Source organism: Trachinotus anak, unplaced genomic scaffold (genome assembly GCF_046630095.1).
Source record: "Trachinotus anak isolate AG129_WGS33_773 ecotype Australia unplaced genomic scaffold, CSIRO_AGI_Tana_v1 ptg000018l, whole genome shotgun sequence".
In the NCBI taxonomy this organism is placed as follows: Eukaryota; Metazoa; Chordata; class Actinopteri; order Carangiformes; family Carangidae; genus Trachinotus; species Trachinotus anak.
This window is the reverse complement of record NW_027273869.1, coordinates 13,146,990-13,169,112: the sequence shown is the minus strand read 5'-3', so window position 1 is coordinate 13,169,112 and position 22,123 is coordinate 13,146,990. Positions and strand designations below refer to the sequence as shown.

General features: G+C 43.2%; 1 protein-coding gene and 1 long non-coding RNA gene across 6 annotated transcripts in view; one reads left to right on the top strand and one right to left on the bottom strand.

The window, feature by feature from the left end:
- Nucleotides 1–1,809: 1,809 nt before the first annotated feature.
- nrf1 (nuclear respiratory factor 1) lies at nucleotides 1,810–17,749 on the bottom strand. Of its 2 annotated transcripts, none has more exons than XM_071502443.1 (12): nucleotides 17,624–17,749; nucleotides 15,591–15,702; nucleotides 15,222–15,366; nucleotides 14,548–14,662; nucleotides 14,283–14,409; nucleotides 13,877–14,017; nucleotides 10,573–10,731; nucleotides 10,031–10,246; nucleotides 9,835–9,933; nucleotides 9,373–9,530; nucleotides 6,507–6,628; nucleotides 1,810–3,017 (listed from the first exon to the last, which is right to left on the bottom strand). In XM_071502443.1, exons 2-12 carry the CDS (start codon nucleotides 15,657–15,659, stop codon nucleotides 2,857–2,859), a joined length of 1,512 nt encoding a protein of 503 aa, XP_071358544.1. In that variant the 5' UTR covers nucleotides 15,660–15,702; nucleotides 17,624–17,749; the 3' UTR covers nucleotides 1,810–2,856. The 2 variants fall into 2 exon arrangements, with proteins under 2 accessions (XP_071358544.1, XP_071358543.1); XM_071502442.1 differs by having other exon boundaries at nucleotides 2,709–3,017; nucleotides 15,582–15,702.
- Nucleotides 17,750–18,450: 701 nt separating this feature from the next.
- LOC139634949 (uncharacterized) overlaps nucleotides 18,451–22,123 on the top strand; it is a 79,282-nt gene continuing 75,609 nt past the window's right edge. For all 4 annotated transcript variants that reach the window (XR_011694104.1, XR_011694103.1, XR_011694102.1 and 1 more), the window contains exons 1-3: nucleotides 18,451–18,664; nucleotides 18,789–18,835; nucleotides 19,014–19,103. This is a non-coding gene — a long non-coding RNA (uncharacterized lncRNA). The remainder of the gene's footprint in view (nucleotides 18,665–18,788; nucleotides 18,836–19,013; nucleotides 19,104–22,123) is intronic.

Sequence of the window (22,123 nt, the reverse complement as noted above, 5' to 3'; positions counted from 1 at the left end):
CTGAGATGTCCAGCACTGATAACAAGGCTGAGGGTGTCTGCAGAGCCATGTCAGTCATTTTTCTGATGTTGGATCTTTTAAAGATGTAGGAAATAGGTTCTACTGCACTTCAGTTTAATCTTGAACTGCTAAGAAAAAAGGAATGAGCCATCTGTCAGTGGCTCATTGTCAACCATGGAATTCTCTTTATTTTACCATTTTGCAAATGAGTCCACACTGTTATTGTGAAACTAAATTGAGTTTAATGTCTCAGTAGAAAAAAATGCACAATTTTATCACAAAAATTCAAATGAAAACATCAAACTGTAGAATTTAAGTTGACTTAAATTTAGCACGTTTAACTGAAGGGCTGGCATTTTGCAAGGAGACAGCAACTTCGCTTCTAGACCAGCTCTGTCCTTTTTTTGAACAAGTCGGGTTCAGATTTAAGGTCCGAGCACAGACAAGAGTCAGAGATAGAGGAGAGAGAGAGAGAGGCTTAGGTAGCATGAGGTGTAGGCCTTTTTCCAAGAAAGCACACTCTCTGTTGCCTACACAGACCGTCACCATGCATGGGGTCCAATCTAAAAATGACGAGGGAGAACAGGACATACACCAAGGAGGAAAAGGGGACTTTTTAAAATTTTTTTTTATCTGTGTGAATGCAACCTGGTTCAGCGTTAATCTGGAGGAAGAGCGGGATATACACTGACGCCTGATAGATTAAGGCCTGAACGCTTCTCTCGCTGTCCCTACTCTGCAACAGAAGGGCCCTGCTAGCAAATCCCAGGCTTTAAAGCAGAGGAGGTTCGGGCAGCTTATGATGTAATCATGGCCTTGTCTGTCACGGCAGGGAACGTGGGGGAGCTGCAGAGGAGAGTGTGGGGCTTATTGGATTCTGTGGCGACTCCATCACTGGAAAATGCAGAGAAGTGTAGCATTTCCCAAAAAAGGGGGAGAAAACATTGTTAAGATGTAGGAAGTTTAATTTCGGTAACAGAAAACATAAAGCTGTGTGTGTGTGTGTTGGTGTGTTTCCTTTACTGTAATGGAGGAGGGAAAAGGTCACAGGTAAGAGTTAAGTCAAGACTGACACATCATAAAGCCTGACGACTGAACACCATGTGCTCAAACTAAACTTTGATGCCACTAATATTTTTGACAACATAATATATACAATAATAAATTCATAGTTCAAATATTGGGCCCTGATGAATCCTTAGCAATTTTGACATATTAATGTGAACTGAAATGACATGGTGTGTGTCTTGCAACAATGCTGCAGTGTTATCTGCAGTGTTATCCCCTTCAAGTGCAAGGGAGCTAGTTAAAAGGAGGCGTTATTCAAGGGTTCACGTTAGCAAAGATACTTGACATTAACATCTGTGCAACATTAACTTGGTTACAATTGGAAGATGTTGCATCTTTTTGACTCCATCAGTTTGGTTTTACATAGATGTTATTGATGTTGATATATTGCAGCATAATTCATGATATTTATGCTTGGAGAGGGTATCTAGTCATTCAGATCAGAGGGCTCAAGTGCAAGTAAAGTCGAGGTGTTTTTGACTTTGTCATGCTTTTGTCATTATGAGAAATGTAAGCCCTAGATTCACTGTTGTTACTCGGTTTTGATCTCTACCAATGAGTAAAATTAGCTTTTTTGCTGTATAATAGGGGTTGATAAGAATTGGGGAGACCAAGCCATAAATTAAACATGCAGAGTTTGACACTAAAATTCACTAACATTCACTAAAAAACAATTCACACGCTCCTTGATGTTTAAGATTTCAGATCAAAAATGCTAAAAAACGAGAGAGAAACATGATGAATTGTGAAGAACGGCCAGTCTATTGGACTTTATTTTTTTAAATACACGTCTTGTGAGAGTTGAACCAACTGTAACAGCTGCACTGAACTCAGATGATTCTTGGCAAGCGATGTTTTTTTTTTGTTTTCAAGAAATGCTTTTTTTCTCTTTCTTTATTTGCATCCCAAATAATGCAGGTCCTGTCCAAGTATGACCAACTTCCTGTGATATACAAAGTGATGCAGACCACCAAATCCTAAGTGACATACAAAGGAGTTCATGTTAAAAAATAATATACCAAGGGGTGCTCCTGTCCATGCACTGTAAATAAATGGATTTGGTAGACAAAATGGCCGCTTCAGGAAGTCAGCTCAGCAATCCAGCAGTAAAAAACACCGTGATGTATATCCTGAGTCTTCACAAATCTTGGCATGTGCATGGGCAACAGTAAAACAGCACAGGGAAAAGCACACGACAAGACAGTATTTCAACATAATAATTCATCATCTACGTGAGAAAAATGTCAGGGAGTGTCCGCAGCTCAGACGTTTAGGTGAGCTGAGGTTGGAAACAGTGAAATTTTTAGAATGGTGATGGAGGATATGGGAAACACAGAGGAGTGGTTTCTGACTATGGCACCGGATCGTAAATGTATCCTAAAAATATAACAGTCAAGCACATAGACGATGCAGAAAAAATCCAAAACTGTGACAGTTAACACACTCTGGGTGAAGCAGTGGTGGCTTTTCCTTCCTGCGCTTTTTGGTTCATCTTTGTTTTAAGGTTAATTGTAAAGAAATAAATACTATACTCAACAACACCAAGCTAAAAAAAACAAACAAAAAAAAAAAACACAAGCTAAATGGGAAAAAAAATTACACCAACAAAAGCAATATTTTTACATAGTAAACACAATGCATTGATAACCCACTTTTACCTCCCCTGCAGATGTACATTTAAAAATATATTTGACATTGTACACAGCGTGATGTCTTGGAAAACAGTAGGATAGACAAATCTCCAAGGTGGCCATTCAGTGCCTTCTACTCCTTCCACGGTCCTAAGTGTCACTGCTCCAGGGTCACGACCTCCACCGCCTGGCCGTCCAGAGTGACAGTGTTGTCTATGCGCGTGGCGACAGGTGCCATGGCAACCTGGACGGGCCGGTTGCCTTGTGCGAGGCTGGTCACTACAGTCTGGTACATGCTGACCGGGATCTGGACCAGACCTGAGGAATAGAAGTGGGACATATGGGATTGAGACACAGCACCGGCGCCATTAATAAAGCCAAGCAAGGATCAATGTCACTGAACTTCTTTCTATTTTACCCATTTTTAGCTTTAATGGCTTTAATGGTGATTTTCTGTCAGATTAGACATGTTGAAAATTAATCGACTAAAACAACCTGTAGTTACAGTCCAAATTATGAGATTGTAATATATTATATATTCTATATTATATAGTCATGTCCAAAATCTGAGACCACTTTCCCATTCAAGTGACAATATTGACAATTTTTTGTGGAAATCTTATTGTCTGATTTAAATCCTATGGGCTGACCATGCAGACAAACTGTTGATAGGATCTGTTATTAATTAGAATTATTGACAGGCCACTGACAGAAAATTAATCGCCAACAATTCTGTTAATCATTGGGGTCATTAATCAGGGAGAAATGCAAAGCTTGGGTTTTGGATGATGGACAAAAAAAAAAAAAAAAGCATTCTGAAAACATCACCATAAGGGGGGAAATTTTAAGCAGCCTTCTTTGCTATTTGATCACAATTGATCAATTAAAAGAAAAAGTAATCAACGCATTAATCGATAATAAACCCTAGTACTAACAAACACTGCTCATTCTGTCTTTGGCCAGAGGACATCTCTGAAGTCAGTCCAGTCCAGGTAGCTGCCTGTGACAGGAGGCAGCCATGTTACAGAGATGGCATTTCTGAACAATGGTCCGATTGAGCGTCCTCAGCTTGCTCCCCCCATGCCCAGCTGTGAGTGCGTCTCTGCCTGTAGGGATTACTGCTGCAGTCACGTGGGCCTCTGCCCCACCCTGCAAGCTGTCACAGTGTCACACGCAGGCAAGAAGGTCAGTGGAGGGGATGGCGGTGGCTCGTGCCCGCTCCCATTACTGTGAGCTAAGAAGCTGGACATTGAACGCACCGGATACACATCACACGTGAATCCTTTCTGATTCACACGCGAGATGACGAGGGTCCTGCTTTCACATGTATTTCAGTCCCTATAATATTCTTTTAAGAGCCAAAAAAACAAAAAACCAAAAAACAAACTGTGCATCATTGTTATTGTTCATCTCAAGTTTCCCCAAAATAAAATAAGACCTCTTTTGTCAGGTTGGCAATTGTTGGTCCTCTAATGTGGGCTCTTGCTAAGCCCACTCACCGGTGATTTGTGACAGAGTTAAGTTGTGCCGATGCAGGTAATTGTGCTGGCAGTGATTACGGAGGAGAGCTTAGGGAGCGGGGCACTGGCCTGGCACTGTGACGTACGGACGCAGCACAGTTACTGAGTGAAGTGCCTCCCTCGGCCACTCGAACGTGGTTACTAAGACGTTGAAGGGCTGTGCCTGGTGTTGCCATGTGTATGTATTTGTATTTGTGTGTGTGTGTGCGCGCGCCTGCATGCCTGTGTCAGTGAAGGGTCGCTACACAAGCCAATCAGCGGCGTCTGGGCCAGTGCACTTCAAACGGTGCACTCCACTCCTGTGTAGCACTACTCTGATTAGCTGAGGTCAATAGTCGGGAGAAGGACTGGCTTTGGCAGCTCCATTAGTTGTTTAAGTGAGCTATTGCAGCCAAATGACCCCAAGATGTCGAGCAAGAAAGGCTGCAGATGTTAGGTTCAAATAACTTGTGCAAATATCCACTGTGCGTACGTTTTGCATGTGCTTTCTGTTATGACTTTATTTTGTTTTTTTTAAACATGGAGGTTTCCATCTTTTATTTGAGTATTTTATGACACATTCTATGAAGAAATCTAATTTCACTTGGACTTACCTGATTTTAAAGGAAAATTTTTCCATCAGCAGGAACGCACAAGGAGCTGGAGTCAATTTTTGGCCATCTTCACACTCTATTTGGCTTCTGTTCTTGCTATATTCTAACTATAACTATACTATAACTATAATATAACGATAATATACTACTACAGCATTTGAAACAAACAAAAAGCCAATTTGTTTTATTAAAACCATTAGGAAGAAGCTGCTTTGGCGGTAATGCAGGGTATGGACAGTAAGAGGAGGAGATGTATATATTGTCTGATTTTAGAGAAGGCTAACATTCATGTATATAGTGACAGTGTATGTGTGTGTGTGTGTGTGTGTGTGCGTGTGTGTGTGTGTGCGTGTGTGTGTGTGTGCGTGTGCATGTATGTATATGGACGAACGAGAGAACCAGGGGTTGTGTGCTGACAGCTGGCCCAGTGATTAGACCATGGACTGATAATAGAGTGGATCAAAGCTCTTTAGAAGGGCCCCTGAGGGACCTGCTGATGCCCCTGGAGCAGTGTCCTTTTGTACAAGTGTGTGTGTATTTATCCCACTGATGAATACTGATGGCAAGATTGACAGCTTGACAAGACGCGTGTGTAGCTAAACCTTTGAATTTGGATATTAGAATTAATTTATCGTATCATTGCACTGATTAGAAATAACCGTGACACAAAGCATCGGTTAAATTGATTTGGATTCAGCAACAAATCAAAATGAAAGGATTGAATTTAATTGCTATTAAGACAGCAATTGATACAACTAATTACGAAGGCATTAAGTCTGTCGACAATGAGAAAGCCAAGGGTAGAAAAGGATTCAACATGCAACGTGTGTCGTGCTTCGTTTCACCTTGTGTATCTGCATTCATGTGCAATGGGGCAGTGACATTTACAACGTCATCATCATTAGATCAGCACGGTGTCCCCCGAAGTTACTCATTGACAAGCAGTAGCTCTGCATCCCACCCTGAGGACACCGGCTGAACATATGCTTGAAAAGGTTGCTAATGCTCAGTGTGTGTGTGTGTGTGTGTGTGTGTGTGTGTGTGTGTGTGTGGCGGTCACTATTAACCGGTCCAGTCCCAGCCGACACACACTGCGCCAAGTATGCATGTGAGTGGGTTTACAACAGGGTCATTAAAAGAAAAGGAGCGCTCCTACAAGATGCACACACAAAAAACACACACAATCTGTCACATCAGCACCGGGTAGATTAGAGTGTAGGAGTTTGGAGGCCTCACCGCAGTGCTGCTGCAGGAAAGCTTACACGTAGGTGGACTAATTAGAAATGCCACTGGCTGGGGAACACACACAAGCACCAATCAGAAGAGATGTGATGCCGTGAATATGTTGTATTTGTAGCCTAAAATTTGAAGAAATAAATATTTGTCTTGAGGTTTGCGGCTGTGATTCTTTTGCCATTTTCATATTTATCAGCTGGCTAATTTCTACATGAGTTAAAAACCAGATATCATGAAGAAACTGAATGAATTTGAAGAGATTCCCAAGCTTTTTAATTGTCAAAAACTTCCACAGACCCCAATTAACTGATCATCTCACGCCACGGGGAACAAAACAAAACCGACCTCATACTGTGTATGACGCTACAGTGTGTAAATACTGTCACCGGAGGTGTGTTTTGCATGTTGTCTCAGTGTTTGCCGTCGTGCTGATGGTAACATTACGGATGAACATGTACCTGTGGCATCCTGGACCCCGGCTAGTGCCCCGACAGCAGCTGCTGTCTCCGCCAGGACAATCTGCCCTCCGCCTTGTAGAGTGGCCTCGGCCAACGTCGCGACTGCGTGGGCTGCTGCCTCACTGCAACACACACACAGAGACACACAATGATCAGATATAGTGTACAGTGTGTCAAAATATCACACACAAGGTGGATGTACTGTATACATTAGGCTCCCAGATACATTCCTTGGTACAAAGCTTTAAGGCTCGCACACACACACACACACACACACACACACACACACACACACACACACAGTCTTCTCACAAAGGCAAGGGTTATTAGAGTGATGTGGGGTGAAGAGGTAGGAGTGTATGAGCTCTAAGAGGCTTTTCTAGTCTGGACTTATGGAGAATCTGTCACATCTCCCTAAACGCCAGGTGCTGCAGGCCTAACAAAGCAGTTTTATTAACCAGATCCATCCAGTGGATTTACCACGAGCCTATTAACACACCAGCTTCGTTATGAACTAATGGAACTGTTCACAGCTTGGTTCATAATCACATCTGAGATACAAATGCAGACGGGCGGATAAGGAGAAGGAGGAGCTGAGGGAGCACAGACGGAGACAGTAGACAGTGATGTTGCATCCACACTGTGGCTGTTTGCGGATGACACCCAAGTGGATGCTGTTCAGTAAGACGGGCAACGTTGTCTTGATGACATGTACTGAATTTTGATTGCGTTTAGTGGAGAAAACATTTCAGCTTGATAATTTCTGCAAAATAAAACCTGTTCTGAAACGCAACTTTTATTAAATCGATGCATATTTGATAATCAGAGCAGCGGGATGGGAATGGAAGAGCAGCCTGATTAATTTTGTCACGCTGCATGGTTTCATTTTGGGTCCCAGTGTCAGTGCAGCAGAAAAGACAGCAAGAAAAAGAGGCTCTGGTCTCCCTGTGGAGCTGGAAAGCAGAGACAAAATGTTCCAGAGCCTGTGGAGCAGAGAGCCCAGAGTAGCTCAGCACAGGTAAACAGCAGGAGGGGAGGGGAGGGGAGAGGAGGGGGAGGGAAGAAGAAGGAGGACTCAGGTGGGTGCAGGTAACAAGCCCCAATGGGACATACCCATACACATCTGAAATTATTGCCTTGGCAGTACTGCAGGGAAAAAAAACAGCTCACATCTCAGTGAGTGATTCTGACTGATGATTTCAGCAAATTAAAAGATCCTCCGCCTGAAAATCATGGAAGTGAAAACTGCAGGTGGAGAAGTGCCCGTGACTGACCACATGTCTGCAGCCAGCCCGTCACATGAATACACAGCGATTTCATACATTCACTGAGATGTTTCAAGCTGCCGTATTCTCATGTTGTAATCAGATCCTGCAGACACTCGGCCCTCCATGGGACATATTTTAAGATCCTGTTGTAGGTCCCATCTGAATACAAGTGTGTGTGTGTGTGTGTGTGTGTGTGGCTGAATTCCCTTCAGGAAAACAGCCCAACAACAACCCCTGCACATGGTTCATTACAGTCCATGGCTAAGATATTCATGACAGACAGAGTCTACTGAAGCGTGGACTGTTTACTGTACAGTGCTCACACTATTTCATGACAAGTTATGAGTGATTGTATTTCAAACCATTACTGACTTTACTACCACCACTAACCAATAACCTATTTATCACCTCCTCTCATGTTCTTTAATAAACAAAATCATACCGAGTCATTAGCACATGGAAATATGTGGCTAACACCCAATTTAATGGCTGTGCACCTTGCTGCTGTAAAAGCTACAGGCTCATTAATTAGCTGCTGAACCGGGATCGGAGGTAGTTGACTCTTATCTCCAGGGGACACCAGTGACCTGCCCTGACAGTTGTCCCGTCCTCGTCCAGTTGTTAGAGCTGCCTGTGCAATTATGGACTCTCCTTAGACTCTGCAGTGTTAGCTACCTCCACCACCACCACCACCATCACCAGTGACTGAACACCCATGAGGGTTGTGTCAGTGAAAGCTAAACACAAACTCCTACCCTATATTTACGTATTTAAAAAAAAAAAAAAAAAAAAAAGTGGTGAAAGTTGCTGCCATCTCTGCTTTTCTGTTGCTGACAATCCCACGTCTGTGTCCACTGACACATCTTGAAGTGTGAAGTGGGTGACATTAATGACCTGAGGACAGCAGCCATAGATTTTAAGTAAGATCTGCTATAGGATTGATGTAGGTCCACTTTAATAAGGACTAGGATTCTTAAAATGAGAACAAACACTGAGTTCCTGAATATGAATATGATGAATATGAATTACTCTAAAAAGGTTTACCAATTATAGACCTACATTTGTCTCTAGAGGTCTCTTCTCTACCAAATCCCCCATGTAAGCTTGCCCTTCTGTTTGAACCCAGTGGCGTGCGGTGGCTTTTACAGAGCCGAATAACCAACAAAATACCTTTTCATGACAGTAGTAGTAGTAAATCTCTCTTACATTCAAGGCCTGTTCTGCCTGCCTGACTTTGTTGTGCTGAGAGTCTCTCTCCTGCATCTTGCTGCACTCAGCCTGGACATCTACAGTTTCCACATGCATCTGTGCATGTGTATAATAATGTGTGCAATATCAGAACTGAGTAAGGGGCAGCATGACAATCACATTTCTCTGTAGCTAGCTATAGCTAGTTATCCATCAAAGATCCCCGCATTATCCACAATACACATGTGCAAACATGCATAAAATGCTGCTCCCTCCTCTTTTTGGAAAGCCCCAGCCTTTGCCAATGGGACACGGCCATATGCACAATGATAACACAAATGATAGATGCAACAGCTGGCACACAAAAGACAATAGCTTGTCCTGACGCCACTGCTTTAACCCCCCCCCACCTGTTGAGAGCCATTGTGACGGTGGCTCCGGGTTGGATCTCCTGACTGGCAGCGACCGCAGCTTCAGCCAGAGATGCCACTGCCTGCGTGGCCTCTGACGCTTGAGTGGTTTGGATTGTCATCTCCCCGCCCTGGAGGGTGGCCCAGTTCTGCTCCACCTGGAGAGAAATAATACAGAGTCACGCAAAAAATATCTGAGCATCGGCGACAAGGACTGATAAGAACAAAATTACTATTATTTGATTGTTGGTCTTTAGACTTGAGTTTTGATTTTGTGGTGCTGAATGGACAGCTCCCATAAAATGCACTTCATCTCATTTGCTGCAGTATTTTTAGTTTTTATCATCGAGGCATTTGTGGAAACTTTCTTCTCGTTGATTTGGAGTTCATCACGACAATCAGGAGGTGAACACTCTGCAACATATTCATACCGTAGTTATGTATTAAAAAAGTGGGTGTTACCTCTCCATCAGTCACAGTGGAGTAGTTAACCTGTGCCACCGTCACACCGGGCAGCTCTGAGGCATCTGCCAGAGTGGCAACTGTGTGCCCTGTGCCAACCTGAGAGAGACAAAACAGCAAAGGAAGTGCATAAAACTTTAATAAAGTGCTACTCAACAGTATAAAGAACAACCATAAAAAAAAAAAAAAAAAGTACCTGAATGAGCGAGACTGTTCCATCAGGGTTGTTGATGGTCTGTACCACAGTTTGTGAGGGCACAAGGTGAGCGATGCTCTGCGCTGTGGCCAGGTGGTGCTGGGTGGTCGTTGCCGTGGTTACCTGCTGATCCTCAAAAGCATACAACAGATCCTCACGGCCATGCTGCTTGTAGCAGTTCTTCACGATGGTCCGCAGCGCCTGCGTCCAAGACACCTGGGGAATTCAAAAATATGGGTTCATGTGTTTAATTCTACAGATTATTTTTAACCCAGCTGACAATGAATACCACATTATAGATTTTTCTACTGTCCCACTGCCACCTTGGGACCTAATCTACAAAAAAAAAAAAACACAAAAAAAACATGGTACCTCTTGGAAAATGCTTAATAACTATTTTACCACAACTGTATAGTGTAGAAATTGTAGAAATTGAGACTTAACAAGAGTAAATGTCACTTGAGGCAGGACGTAAGAGAAATACAGTATTTCCCTGCAGGGACCAACAAAGTAAGACATCATTACAAAAGTTTTTTTCTCACCCTCTGTTTCTGCTCCTCTGTGCGGACGTCACTGCGGACGTTGGCCCAAGGGATGTCCTCAGGCCACCACACTGGCTTGCAGCTCTCCTTACCCCAGCCAGGCTTCCCTCGGCCTGTTGAGTACTTCAGCATCTCTGGGATGAACGCTCGCAGCTGGGCCTGAAGCAAAGGACAAAAGCACAGAGAAAAGACATGATACAGACACCGAAACTCCAGAGCGGAGCGCTGCAGTGTCCCACCCACCCACCCACACACCCACACACACACACACACACACACACACACGCCCTTGAGCAGGCAGCAGGAGGCGGGTATTGATCGGGTACCTGCTGCCGGGTGCTGAGGTGGTCATGGCTTGCAAATAGAAACAGGCGTTCTAAAAGGAGAACGATGCGCTCATGTTTATTAACAGACCAATCTATGGCTGTGGCTCCAGCCTGATGTGTCAGTCAGACACCATGAGAACCATCAGGGGTGAGCCAACACAGTTCAGCAGTCGACCTGTCCCAGCAAAGACTCCAGTCCACTCAGCACAGGTATTAATAAGTGGCAGCGGGTCAATATTGTTGAGAAGAAAATCAATGTCAAACAAAAACCTTATTATTAGATTACCTTTGATCACTTATTACGTGTGCTATTTTATGGACTTGTGCAGAGACTTGTGTTATTATTTCATTACTGTGGCTGCATCTGACTCTGTCAGTGAGTGCTTGTCCATTACATTTGAGTGTACCATTCACAAACAGTGAACTAAGGGAGCCAAGCCTCTTTAGCGCAGTGCGTTGGAACTAGAAAAGGTCCTCTAATTGTGGGCTGATTGCTTTGTCCAGGAGTTATGAAACCAGCACTCAAACAATATGCATCACAACCTGTCTTTATATTGCAGAGGTACAGTGGGGCTGTTATTTTCACTTATTGTAAAATAGGAAATTAATCAGTGGAGCTTGACTGATACTGGACTTTTAAGGCCATTTCCTAACAAAGATAGGTACAGGTACTTTATTTCTAATTTACCACAGTGAATTTAAGGTATTTCTCTGCTGCAGTTTCTTGTTACTTATCAAGACTAATATGCTAATATGTTATATAGGTGAAAAAAGACCAACATATTGGGCTTTCCAATTTATTCATATGACTCTATTAATCATTGTCTTGACTGTTTTCAATATTAATAACTGATGAGGAGAAAACAATAACACAAAGATTTGGGTGAAATTCTTATCTTTTAAATTTCTCCCCTGGGTCTCTTATCACGTTTTAAATATGTATTCATGTGCAAACGCCACCTCTTTCATGTCACCTCAGTGGATCCAAGAGCGCTGAGGTTACATTTCGGTTGCCAGTTTATTAGGAAAAGGAAAAGCAAAGTGATGATTCACCTTCGTGGTGTTTCTGGAGGTTGTAGTTGTAGTTCTGATGTATGGGGTCCTAATATTTAGTCTGTCCTCACAGAAGCAATTTTAGCCGAGTGTAGCTGATACAGTAGCGACTGAACGAAGGTTTAATGAAGCCAGATGACCCAAAGAGAGGCGACCATACACCTGAGATCTCCGTCATTACTTCTGGCTCCTCGTGTCATGTGTGGTCTTGAGCTAATCTAATTTGCTCCCTATTGATCAACCACCAGCATACATGCTTTAGGTGCACCAGCGAGTAGCATACATATCCACCCACCATCACATCAACACTTCCAGAAAAGACATACACTCACACTCACTGTCAGGCTGGGGTGGGGCTTAGTGCCAATGTCCTCAGTGTCCTGGTAATATGCAGGCATCACCGAGGGATTATATTGCACAATGAGGCACTGCAGCGTCTGCCTGCCTTGACATCACGGGCTAAATTTGGTTCCGGAGGAAATAAATCCCTCCCCCCTCCCCCTTTAGACCCCCCGTTCTAACTCGCGAACCACCAATACATAGCTCCTCGGTGCAACAGACAGTGCAACAGATATGACAAAATGGGTCTTGAAAGAAAATGGATGGTCAATATTTTATCAGAACAGCTTTGGAAAAACAAGGGCTGCATCCAGTTGCTGCGATAAAGGGGCAACACTGGGCTGCCAGCTTGGGTCGGCCCAGGACTTGGTCGCCAAAAGATTTTTTTGCATTTCCACCTGTGGCTGGTGTGGATGTATGTGGATGCATGTTTGCAAGGCCAGATGGCCTAATTACAGTGACTAGTGAGTTAAGTGGCATGTTGTCCTGGCACCCACCACCCCACCCCCAAGTCCTAATCCTCCAAGCAATGGTCCAATCAGCATTGAGGAAGGTGGCTAGGTTGTCGGGTCCCTGGCCCTAACAGGGCTAGGGGGTAATTATGGGCTCAGGCTAGTCCCAGGATCACCTGCTACAGATGCTCCATATATTGGACTGGCCTGGGCCCCTGCCTGCGTCACTAAACCTCACTTGGGATTTCTTCAGCTGCATAAAACCTACTGCAGATGTCTACATAGAAGACAATAGGGCCTTCCCGAAATGGATCAGGAAAACTGAGTTTGCATTAGCTCCCTTTCATCGCAGAACTCTCATATGCACGCTTTCCATTTCCAAGGTTCATCAACTTTTCCCAGAGGGACCGGACAACATCCTGTCTCCAACACATGGCACACATATACCTCTGAAAACACCCGCCCACACTGTTCCACCTGGCTTGGCCAGGCTGAGTGAGGCAACAGGTTACTCATGATAATCTCATCCTACAACCTCCAGAAAAACAAGCGCCAACTAACACCTGCTCTCTAAGGACTCATCTGGCCCTGGGATTGGCTGTGATTGGCTCCCAGGGTTGAGGACCGTCTCTGAGGGCCACTGTCATGCTGGCTACTCTGACAATGATCCAGAGAATGCGTCAGCAGCACTGGGATGGCAGAGTAAACAAGCTGGGATCCCTCGGGTGAAGAGAGGACTCAGGCTGCGAGTGGTGCTAATGTTGCAGTGAAAGGCCTACCAGGAGTAATCTACTCTCACTGCTCACTGGTACCACAGTCTACAAAGAGAGGAGGCTTTGTTTGTCTGCATCAGGTGAACTGTCTGACTGAATTACAATGCATGATTCAAACTCATCCGATGGACCAGGGAAAACAACTAGAAATGATCCTCTCGCCTTGATGCATATAGCTAGCTAAGTTCTTGAACAGGACAGACATAAAACCAACAGCCTGTGATTGTGATTTGTTGCCAACTGCTGCCCCCTGCTGGTAAACACTGACACTGCACCTATGTCTCACCCACCAAGAGAGAATTATATGAGGCTGTTTTGCTCACGAGGGTTGAACCATAACGGAGAGAGTACTGAGCCTGACCTGGGTCATCTTATCCACAGAGACAGGGATGCCATCAATGGTGAGGGGGGGCAGCTCTGAGGCCAGCTCTCCACCTGCAGGGGCATGTTCAGCCAGGGCGTTCTCCAGGTCCTCCAACATCATGCTCTTGTACTTCCTCACCTGGAGCATGGGAAGGGTTTCAGTTAAGTGCTGGAACTATTTGCGAATTATCAGTTCAATCAACATGATCATTTAATCATTTGAGTGGGTAACAACAAAGTAAAAGTCCTGCCTTTCACCGTTTTATATCATTAAAAGGTCAAATATATTGTTTCTTTTATGCCGTGGGTCAAACTTAGAAGGCAGTTTTAAGATCTCATTTTGGATTTGGCCATTTGTGACAGATGTCTGTCATCACATTCAGAGGAAATGATGTCGCACTCACCACATTCTCCAGAGGAGCAGCACCAAACACCTTGAACACTGGGTTGGGTTTGGAGGGAGAAATACACAGCACTATGGCCTGCTGGCCCACTCTGGTGGTGTACTCATCCAATGTGGCTCTTAGTTTCCTGTAGGCATACACTGACATTTATTTTCTGCTTCAGAATAAAAACATCGAAGCACAGCGCCAACTCTGTCTGAGAGGAACGGACGCTACGCGGCAGAGGGATTAGGAAGAAGTGGTTTTCTTGGTGTTGAAAGCTCACCTGAGCAGACGGGTCTGCTGCCTCTTGCGGATGGAGGGGTTGGATTCAAAGATGTGAGGCCGCTTTCTTTTCTTACCAGTTGCCACGGCAGCAGCGGCCGCCATTCCTACTGGCCCTGAGAAGAGAAGAAAGAACGAGCTTGTGTACTGGTAAAACAGACTGGTCATCAGAATGAACACCGTACTGTATGCTGTGTATGACTGTAGCTGTGCAACAATTTTCTTAAACGTATGGCTTATCTGGTTGTTATTCTTCTCCTCTTTTGTTTGATTTTGACGTTTGCTTTAAAAAGGATTATAACGAGCTTTAAACGGGAGCTGGGTTGCAACTGCAAGTAAAAGGCACCATTTAGTATCTCGTTGACTCAAAAAGGCAAAAGCCAAACAAGTTCTGTCAGGAGCTTGACTGGAGGCAACGTATTAAAGCGCACTGCCTGCACACAACAGTGCACTGGCACCACCTGTTGTTCAAATCAAAACATTACAGGATGCAATGTATGTTTTACTGAACTAGTCAATTTTATCACAGATGCAAGGCATGAACATCTGTGAAAAAAACAACAATAAAATAACAATAAAATCAAAGAAAAAAAAACAAACATAAGGTCTGGTTTGTTTTGAGTAGATAAGCGTCTTTGTCCTGTTTCTCCCTGCTGCACATGAGTCTGGACTTACCTGCAGCAGCCAGGTGGGCGGTGACTTCATCCGTACCAGCCGAGTTGAGGATGTCTGTGTCGTCATAAGGATCATCGTCTGGCGAGGACGTTGAGTCTTCCTCAGCACTCATCATGGATGTTTCCGTGTAGGTGGCCACATGTACCTATAGTGAAGTGAAGAACCAGATAAAATGGGCTAAAAATGAAAAAAAAAAATAAAAAAACTCCATGGTATTCATATCTGATTGAGGTGTTAGGGTTTCTGGTTCAGCCTGATGATCTGTGTGTCTGGTAAAATAGCTCAAACATCTGAACTTGTGATAAGAAGGACGATTGCCCCTCTGGTATCCACTATTTCATTATGTGTGTGTGAGTGCACCTGCTGGACCTGTTGGCTGACGGCGCTGGCCTCGATGGTGGTCATGTGTTCTGTCTGGTGAACTGCGTGGTCCTCCATTACCGGCCAGCTGGTCTACACAGCTAGATCAATGGTACAATGACTAAGTAGAGAAAAAGGAAAAAGAAAGAAGCAGCATAAGACAATGATAGGAACTATTTAACGCCCATATGGAGTAAACTCCATCTATCTTTTATAACGGCACAGAACTTGTATGGTAATAACTCTTGCTCTATTGACTATTAATACACAGCTTAGCAGATACATATTATTGCATACACACTAATATAACTACCCAGCTGTCCCACTGTGGTTTATCTTGCAAGATATTCTTATAATCATATGAAAGCATAACTATACTGATCACCAACGAACGGAGGCTAGTGATTAAAACAAAGTATCTAGTTTGACGTAATTGGAATGGAAGCCAATACAAAATAATCAAAAATAGTGCCTGGTCTGACAACACAATGTATGCAAGCAACGTGAGGTAAAACTGTCACCATTGTCATTTATTTGTGCACTGGTTAAGAATTGTGGATATCAATAACGTAGAACTAAGCCTGCAGCTCTCTTTGTGCCTCTGGTGTGGGTGCACTGATTGCACCACTGCTGCTCTGCCTCTAGAGGGCCTCACACTGTATCAACCATAACATCCTCCTTTGGACAGACATTACTGGAATCAAAGCAAGAAAGTAACGTTTTATTGTGCTGTTTATTGTATGTTACATAATATGTCTTCCAACAGATGAATCTGCAAGACATGCATAAATGCATCCATATATACAGCATTACGCACTATATTATAATTTAATGAAACTCATCAATATGTTTTTTTTATCAAGCACTATTCACATCCATACCATAGTTTGAAATCCAGCTGACTGAAAGGGAGTTTGTAGACAGAGTCTCATGGTGTGAGACTCTGTCTACAAACTCATTGGTCAATTGCACCTGTGTGTGGACTGCAGTGATATTACAGTCTGATTGAGGGTTGAAAATCACTCATACAATAGGGTTCAACTAAATACTTAAAAACTTTAGACAATTTATTTTATTCACTTAGAGATCCATGACTCAGTTGATATATGGTCACTGAGGACGAGCTTTTTGAATGAAATGAACCACTGAGGCAGTTTAATGGGGATAACTTCTTCACTTATCTCATAATGGGCAGCTGATTTATGGAAATATGGCTTTAAGCAGGTGTGTTCGGTGCACTGTTGCTTTCTCTTAAACAGGAACATTGATATGCACAGACAAAACATAAGAAGTCCAAATTCTGTCATTAACATGTTTATTTATCTAACATCCCCTGTATGAACTGCAGTACATGGACTGTAGCTGCTGATAGGATCAATGGGCAGATGCACGAATGGGTGCACGACTAAACAATAACGTTGGTAAAATAATAATATAATCTGATCTATGGCTAGAAATAAGGGCTATTTCTCCTCAGCACCGTGTAAGTAATCACAAATGCCTGTGTTAAACAGGCACTGTTAATGCGCTACAGTTCTCTCATGTTAGCCGACATGCCGGTTGGTTGACAACGACTGCTCAACCGAGCTAAGATAGCGATGTCCTACATTTGGCTAATTAGCTAGCTGGCTAACCATTTGGCGGTGTAGTTTCGATCATATGAATGAACATTAACTGCGATCGAGAGGAAGAGACATTTTTTTTTAATCGTCGGACACCGAGCTAGAATTAACTCAGTGTGCAGTGAAAGGCAAACGTTAGGAGCGCAGCAGCCAGCACGAAACCCGCGCAATATGAAACAAAACACAGCGCTACAACAGGCCCAGCGGCCTGCGTCCCATCCACAGCTACTCTACTCTCTCTGAGCTTGTTGTCGATACGCGCCTACAACATGATTCCCCACAAAAAAGCCACATATGCATCGCAATCCTGCTCCAGTCAACATCTAAACAATCTGCATCTTTCACCCCAACGCTGCCGGGTTCGATGATGCGGCTGCGCCGGGGCTGAAATAGATGGAGATTGCGCGGTAGGGCACTAACCTCAGAGCGGCTGCGCTACTTCGGGCCTGCGCCGTACAGCGGGGATGGAGCCGAGCTCTAATGGAGGACAGAGGGGAGCCAGCAGCAAACACAACGATCAGACCGCACACAACTCTGATCTGCACTGGTGATGCCTTCAGGTGCCCCTCCCGAGTTTTTCACTGCCATGGTCACAGCCACGCAGTCGATCGTGCATTTTGAGCCTCTTTTAATCAAAACTACAACACTAAGACAGGCTTTTTATTTATTTTATTTTTCTTTTTGTGGCCACTGTTTCATTTGTTTATATTCATTCAAAGGACACAGTTGATAATGGGATGGTGACACATCGCAGCACGTCGTGCTGGTGGTGCCAGACTGTCCAAAATAGAAAAGTAAACTATAGCCTAAAAAAAAAAGTAAAGATAACATATTTTATTCTTAGTCTTTTAGAGCAGCAAATCAATTCAAATGTCTTTAATCGTCCCCCAAGAGCTAATTAAATTTGCAAAAACAAACACACAATTAGTAATATTAATAATAATCAAATAAAATAAAAAATGTAAAGCAAAGTGATTTGTGTAATGCATTAAAACATTAAAAAATGCTACATAACACTAATTAAATACATTACGCTGCCAGAAATTACTGACATAGTTTCCCTGTTTTCAGTAACTTCATTCATACATTCAGGTTATCATAAATTTCCCCTTTCAAATCACCGCCTTTTTATTGAATCCGGACCGGTTTAATCATACGTCGCGAATGGCTGGTAATAATTCCAACAGTCATTGAACGCCACATAAGACCTGAGAAACCACGCCCCCCCCCCATCACTCACAGCTGGACCGGCGTTGTGATGAAGTTAACAGCATGCTGGGCGACAAACACCAAACTAGACAGAAGAAAGTACTCGGCATTTGTGAAGGTTAATTATAAAATGGAAAAAAAAACTCGCTGCTACAAACAACTGACCGAGCTCAACAACTCCAATTAGCCCAGCGTGGGTTGTTCAGCCGCACTGAACTTCCATCCACATGGACCTGATGATTTTCCTGAGGGGTGGGTAGACTGCTTTTTGTTTAGAGACTTAGAGATTTTGTTCAAAACATTGTTCAAACATTTAGTAGAGTCCAAGCCACCTTTTATTATAAGGATCAACTCTGTACCTCAATTTCTCTTACAGCTTATTTTGAGACCATCATGTCCTGATAAGGAATGCCATGAAAAGAGGTAGAGGTCAAATTAAAAGGCTTCTCTATCATTTTCAGTAACATTTAAGAACATTTATAATGACTGCCTCTCCTAAGTTATTAGATTGACCTTTTGTCTGGTTTGGTGGCAGATAATAGGCCTATCTATCTGGGCTTCTCTGATGCTGTCAGCCTCACCTAGTTTGTTCTCCAAACAGGTGTGAAGGCCCCAAGCTGTGGTTCACAACTTCTGGTGATCTGATTAGATGACAAGCTTCCATGAGAAAGCCGACTGAGAAGATAACAAGGTAAGTGTCTGATGATTGCGTAGGCAACCGCCTTTAAAGTGAGAAATATACTATATTCCTGCATTTAATGCTCCGATAACACATCACAGAAAACATATCGATAAAAGCAAGAAAATACAAAATTATGAACATGGAAATGGATTAAAAGGTTAGTGAGCCAATGAACAAAAAGCTCTGTCACTTTTTTTTAGTTTTTGTCGTGACCGTGGGACGTACAAGAGAGATGGGCTTTTAGAGCTGAGAGATCCAGGAGCTGAGAGCCAGTGAAGAAGGTCTGTGATATAGGGTGAGGCCTGGCCATCTAGAGTCTTAAAAGTAATCAGCAAGGTGTTAAATTGAATTCTGTGGTGAATAGGGAGCCAGTGAAGAGAGGCTAAGACTGGGGTGATGTGCTCATGCTTTTTCGTGCCAGTCAACATCCTTGCAGCTGTGCTCTGAACAAACTGCGATTGAGATAATGATGACTGGGGAAGGCCTAAATACAAGGAATTACAGTCGTCAGTCAAGTTATAATAAAGTCATGGATTACTTTCTTCCTATCATGGAAGGACAGAATCTGCTTACATTTGGAAATGGTTCTTAACTGTTTTTTTTTTTTTACAAAAAACTAAAGCTTATTTGCAAGGAGGTTTCTGGACTTAAAGGAACCTGTTTAATATCCACGAAACAGTCCAGGAGAGGTTGAAGGGGATCCCTAGATTTTAGTGGGAGGTACAGCTGTGAATTGTCAGAACAGAAGTGACAGGAGATATTATCTCGGGATGTCTCCAAGAGGGAGCATGTACAGGTTGGACAGAACCCTGACGGATCCCATAGGTGACAGGGGCAGAGAGGAAGGAAGGAAAACTGACCTATAGCCACCGAAAATGTCCCGTGTTTGAGATTTTAGGGCAGTACCGTTAATACCAATCCACTGTTGGAGACGTGACAACGGGATATCACGGTGGACAGTACTGAAGGCAGCACTGCGATCTAGTAAACACTAGGATGGTATTTTCCCCCGTGTCAACACAAGCATGTTGTTTATAGTTTACACATATTGTATGATGTGAGTTCTGAATTTCCAGCTTCACTTTTTAAAACAGGTGCAACCATTTAGAGCCTTGTGCTAACTTCTCTGTCGTTTGTAAGTGTTTCTGTGTTAGGGTTCCTAGCTAATCTCTAGTTCAATACCAACTTAATGTTTTTTTTTTTTACCACCTTCAGTCACTTTTTAAACAGTTTTTACCGACTAGAAAATCACATTGCCACTTTATTATGCATGCTGTGTTTGCCTCATATTACAACCATGTTATTGTATTGCTGGCTGCTAAGGGGTTACATTGCAGCAGTTGCTGGCACCTCAATAGTAGTTGTGCGTGCAGTTTATTCATTCACTTGCCTAAACCATTTCAGCTACGTTCAACACACCTCAAGGGGGCAGCATTGCATAACAAATCACTCTTGGAGCTCAGCCTCTCAAGTTTGTTGTAACAGGAGATGGCAGTGAGGCCTCATTGATGCGTCTCTCTGCAGGTGCCCTGGCCTGTATTCAAGATGATGGATGTTTTACATTAGTGTGTGGTGACAGCAGCTTATGTTTGTGTCTCACTAAATGTCAGCAAGAATCATATTCAAAAATCTGGCAGGAGAGCTGCGGAGTGTGACTCCACATTTTACAGCTTCCGTACTGTGTGACTGACCTTCAGACCACTCTGTCTCCCTGTCACCCCTCTGTCTTTGTGTCTTTGCCTTCAACATCTGCGCACAGGATGCATTATTATTAATGTAGTGGCTACTAATGCGACACTGTGGGCCAACTATGGTCAGAAACTTTATTCTCTTATTTATAGAACCTGCGGAGGGTTTAAGAGGAATTTGCTGAGCTTCCTTTGTAGTTTTTGAAGATTTTTTTTCTACCTGGCTTTGTGACTCTGATTATCATTAAATATGAAGGTAATAAACTTGCACTCTGCTCTGTAGATCATGTTAGTAGAGTAAAAGCTATGTTGTGCATTTGTTTAATTTGTTTCTCAAGGGCACTGCAGTGTAAGAAAAAAATCAGTTAGTTAGGTGATGGTGTGATGATGGAGAGAAAAGCTGGAGAGTGTTAATGAACCAAGGTCCTATTATTTGGTCCTTTTCTGCTTTATCTTCTGTGGGCTGTGGTTGGGCATAGATAAGGCTTAAAGCCTGGGGGTCTGGAATCAATAATGGATGTAATTGGTGAGGTGGAAGTGAGGATAATTGAAGGTAATTGTGTGGACGTCACGAGCACTGGAGAGAGGTGAAGACACTGGAGAGAAGTAGATATCGGTGGAGATGGGGACGAAAATGATTCTTACTGTACGCTAGTCCTCCTATACCTCCTGTATCGAACATTTCCATGGTGTCAGCCTCTTTCTCTTATTTACTCGTTGCCCTTAAAAGTTGCAAAATACAAGATTACTCAGTCTAAATTCAGAGCACAGCTCCAATAGTCCAGTTCATCTTCCTATAGACACCATAAATGTATTGTGTTTGTACAGATGAATATCTGGTCTAGTGATGGAGATGATAAATATAAAGTAAGAAGATCTTTTTCCCTTTCTGTCCCATCAGTATCAAGCAGTGTAGACTAGCTGGGCTGCCTGTGCCGCTTAATACTAAACTGCTGTACACAAGCATGTTATGTGCAGTGTACAGATACTCCAATTGCACTACATGAGTTTTCAAGTTCACTCTTTGAAATAGTTACTACCATTTAGAGCTGCAGGTGTTGCCTTGTGCTAACTGCTCTGTGGTTTGTAATTCCGTCTGTATTAAGTCTCTTAAGTTCCCAGTTAACACCAACTTCTTAATATTTTTCTTATCACCTTCAGTCACTTTTTGCCTGCTAGAAAATCACAGTGCCATTCCAATTATGCATGCTGTCTTTTTCTCCCCTCATAGTACAACCATGTTATTGTGCTAGAGGGTTACATTGTAGTTGCAGTTGTTGGGTGCGTGTCTTGCTGGAGGGCACCTCAACGGTAGTACATGCGGTAGTGTCCAGTTCTATT

Excerpts from the sequence above, each read along its gene's own strand:
- nrf1 (XM_071502442.1), bottom strand. The coding sequence starts at position 15,659 with ATGGAGGACCACGCAGTTCACCAGACAGAACACATGACCACCATCGAG. Across the intron at positions 14,018-14,282 it reads CTGCTCCTCTGGAGAATGTG|GTGAGGAAGTACAAGAGCAT; the intron begins GTGAGTGCGACA and ends CCCATGCTCCAG. Across the intron at positions 6,629-9,372 it reads GTCACAATGGCTCTCAACAG|TGAGGCAGCAGCCCACGCAG; the intron begins GTGGGGGGGGGT and ends TGTGTGTTGCAG.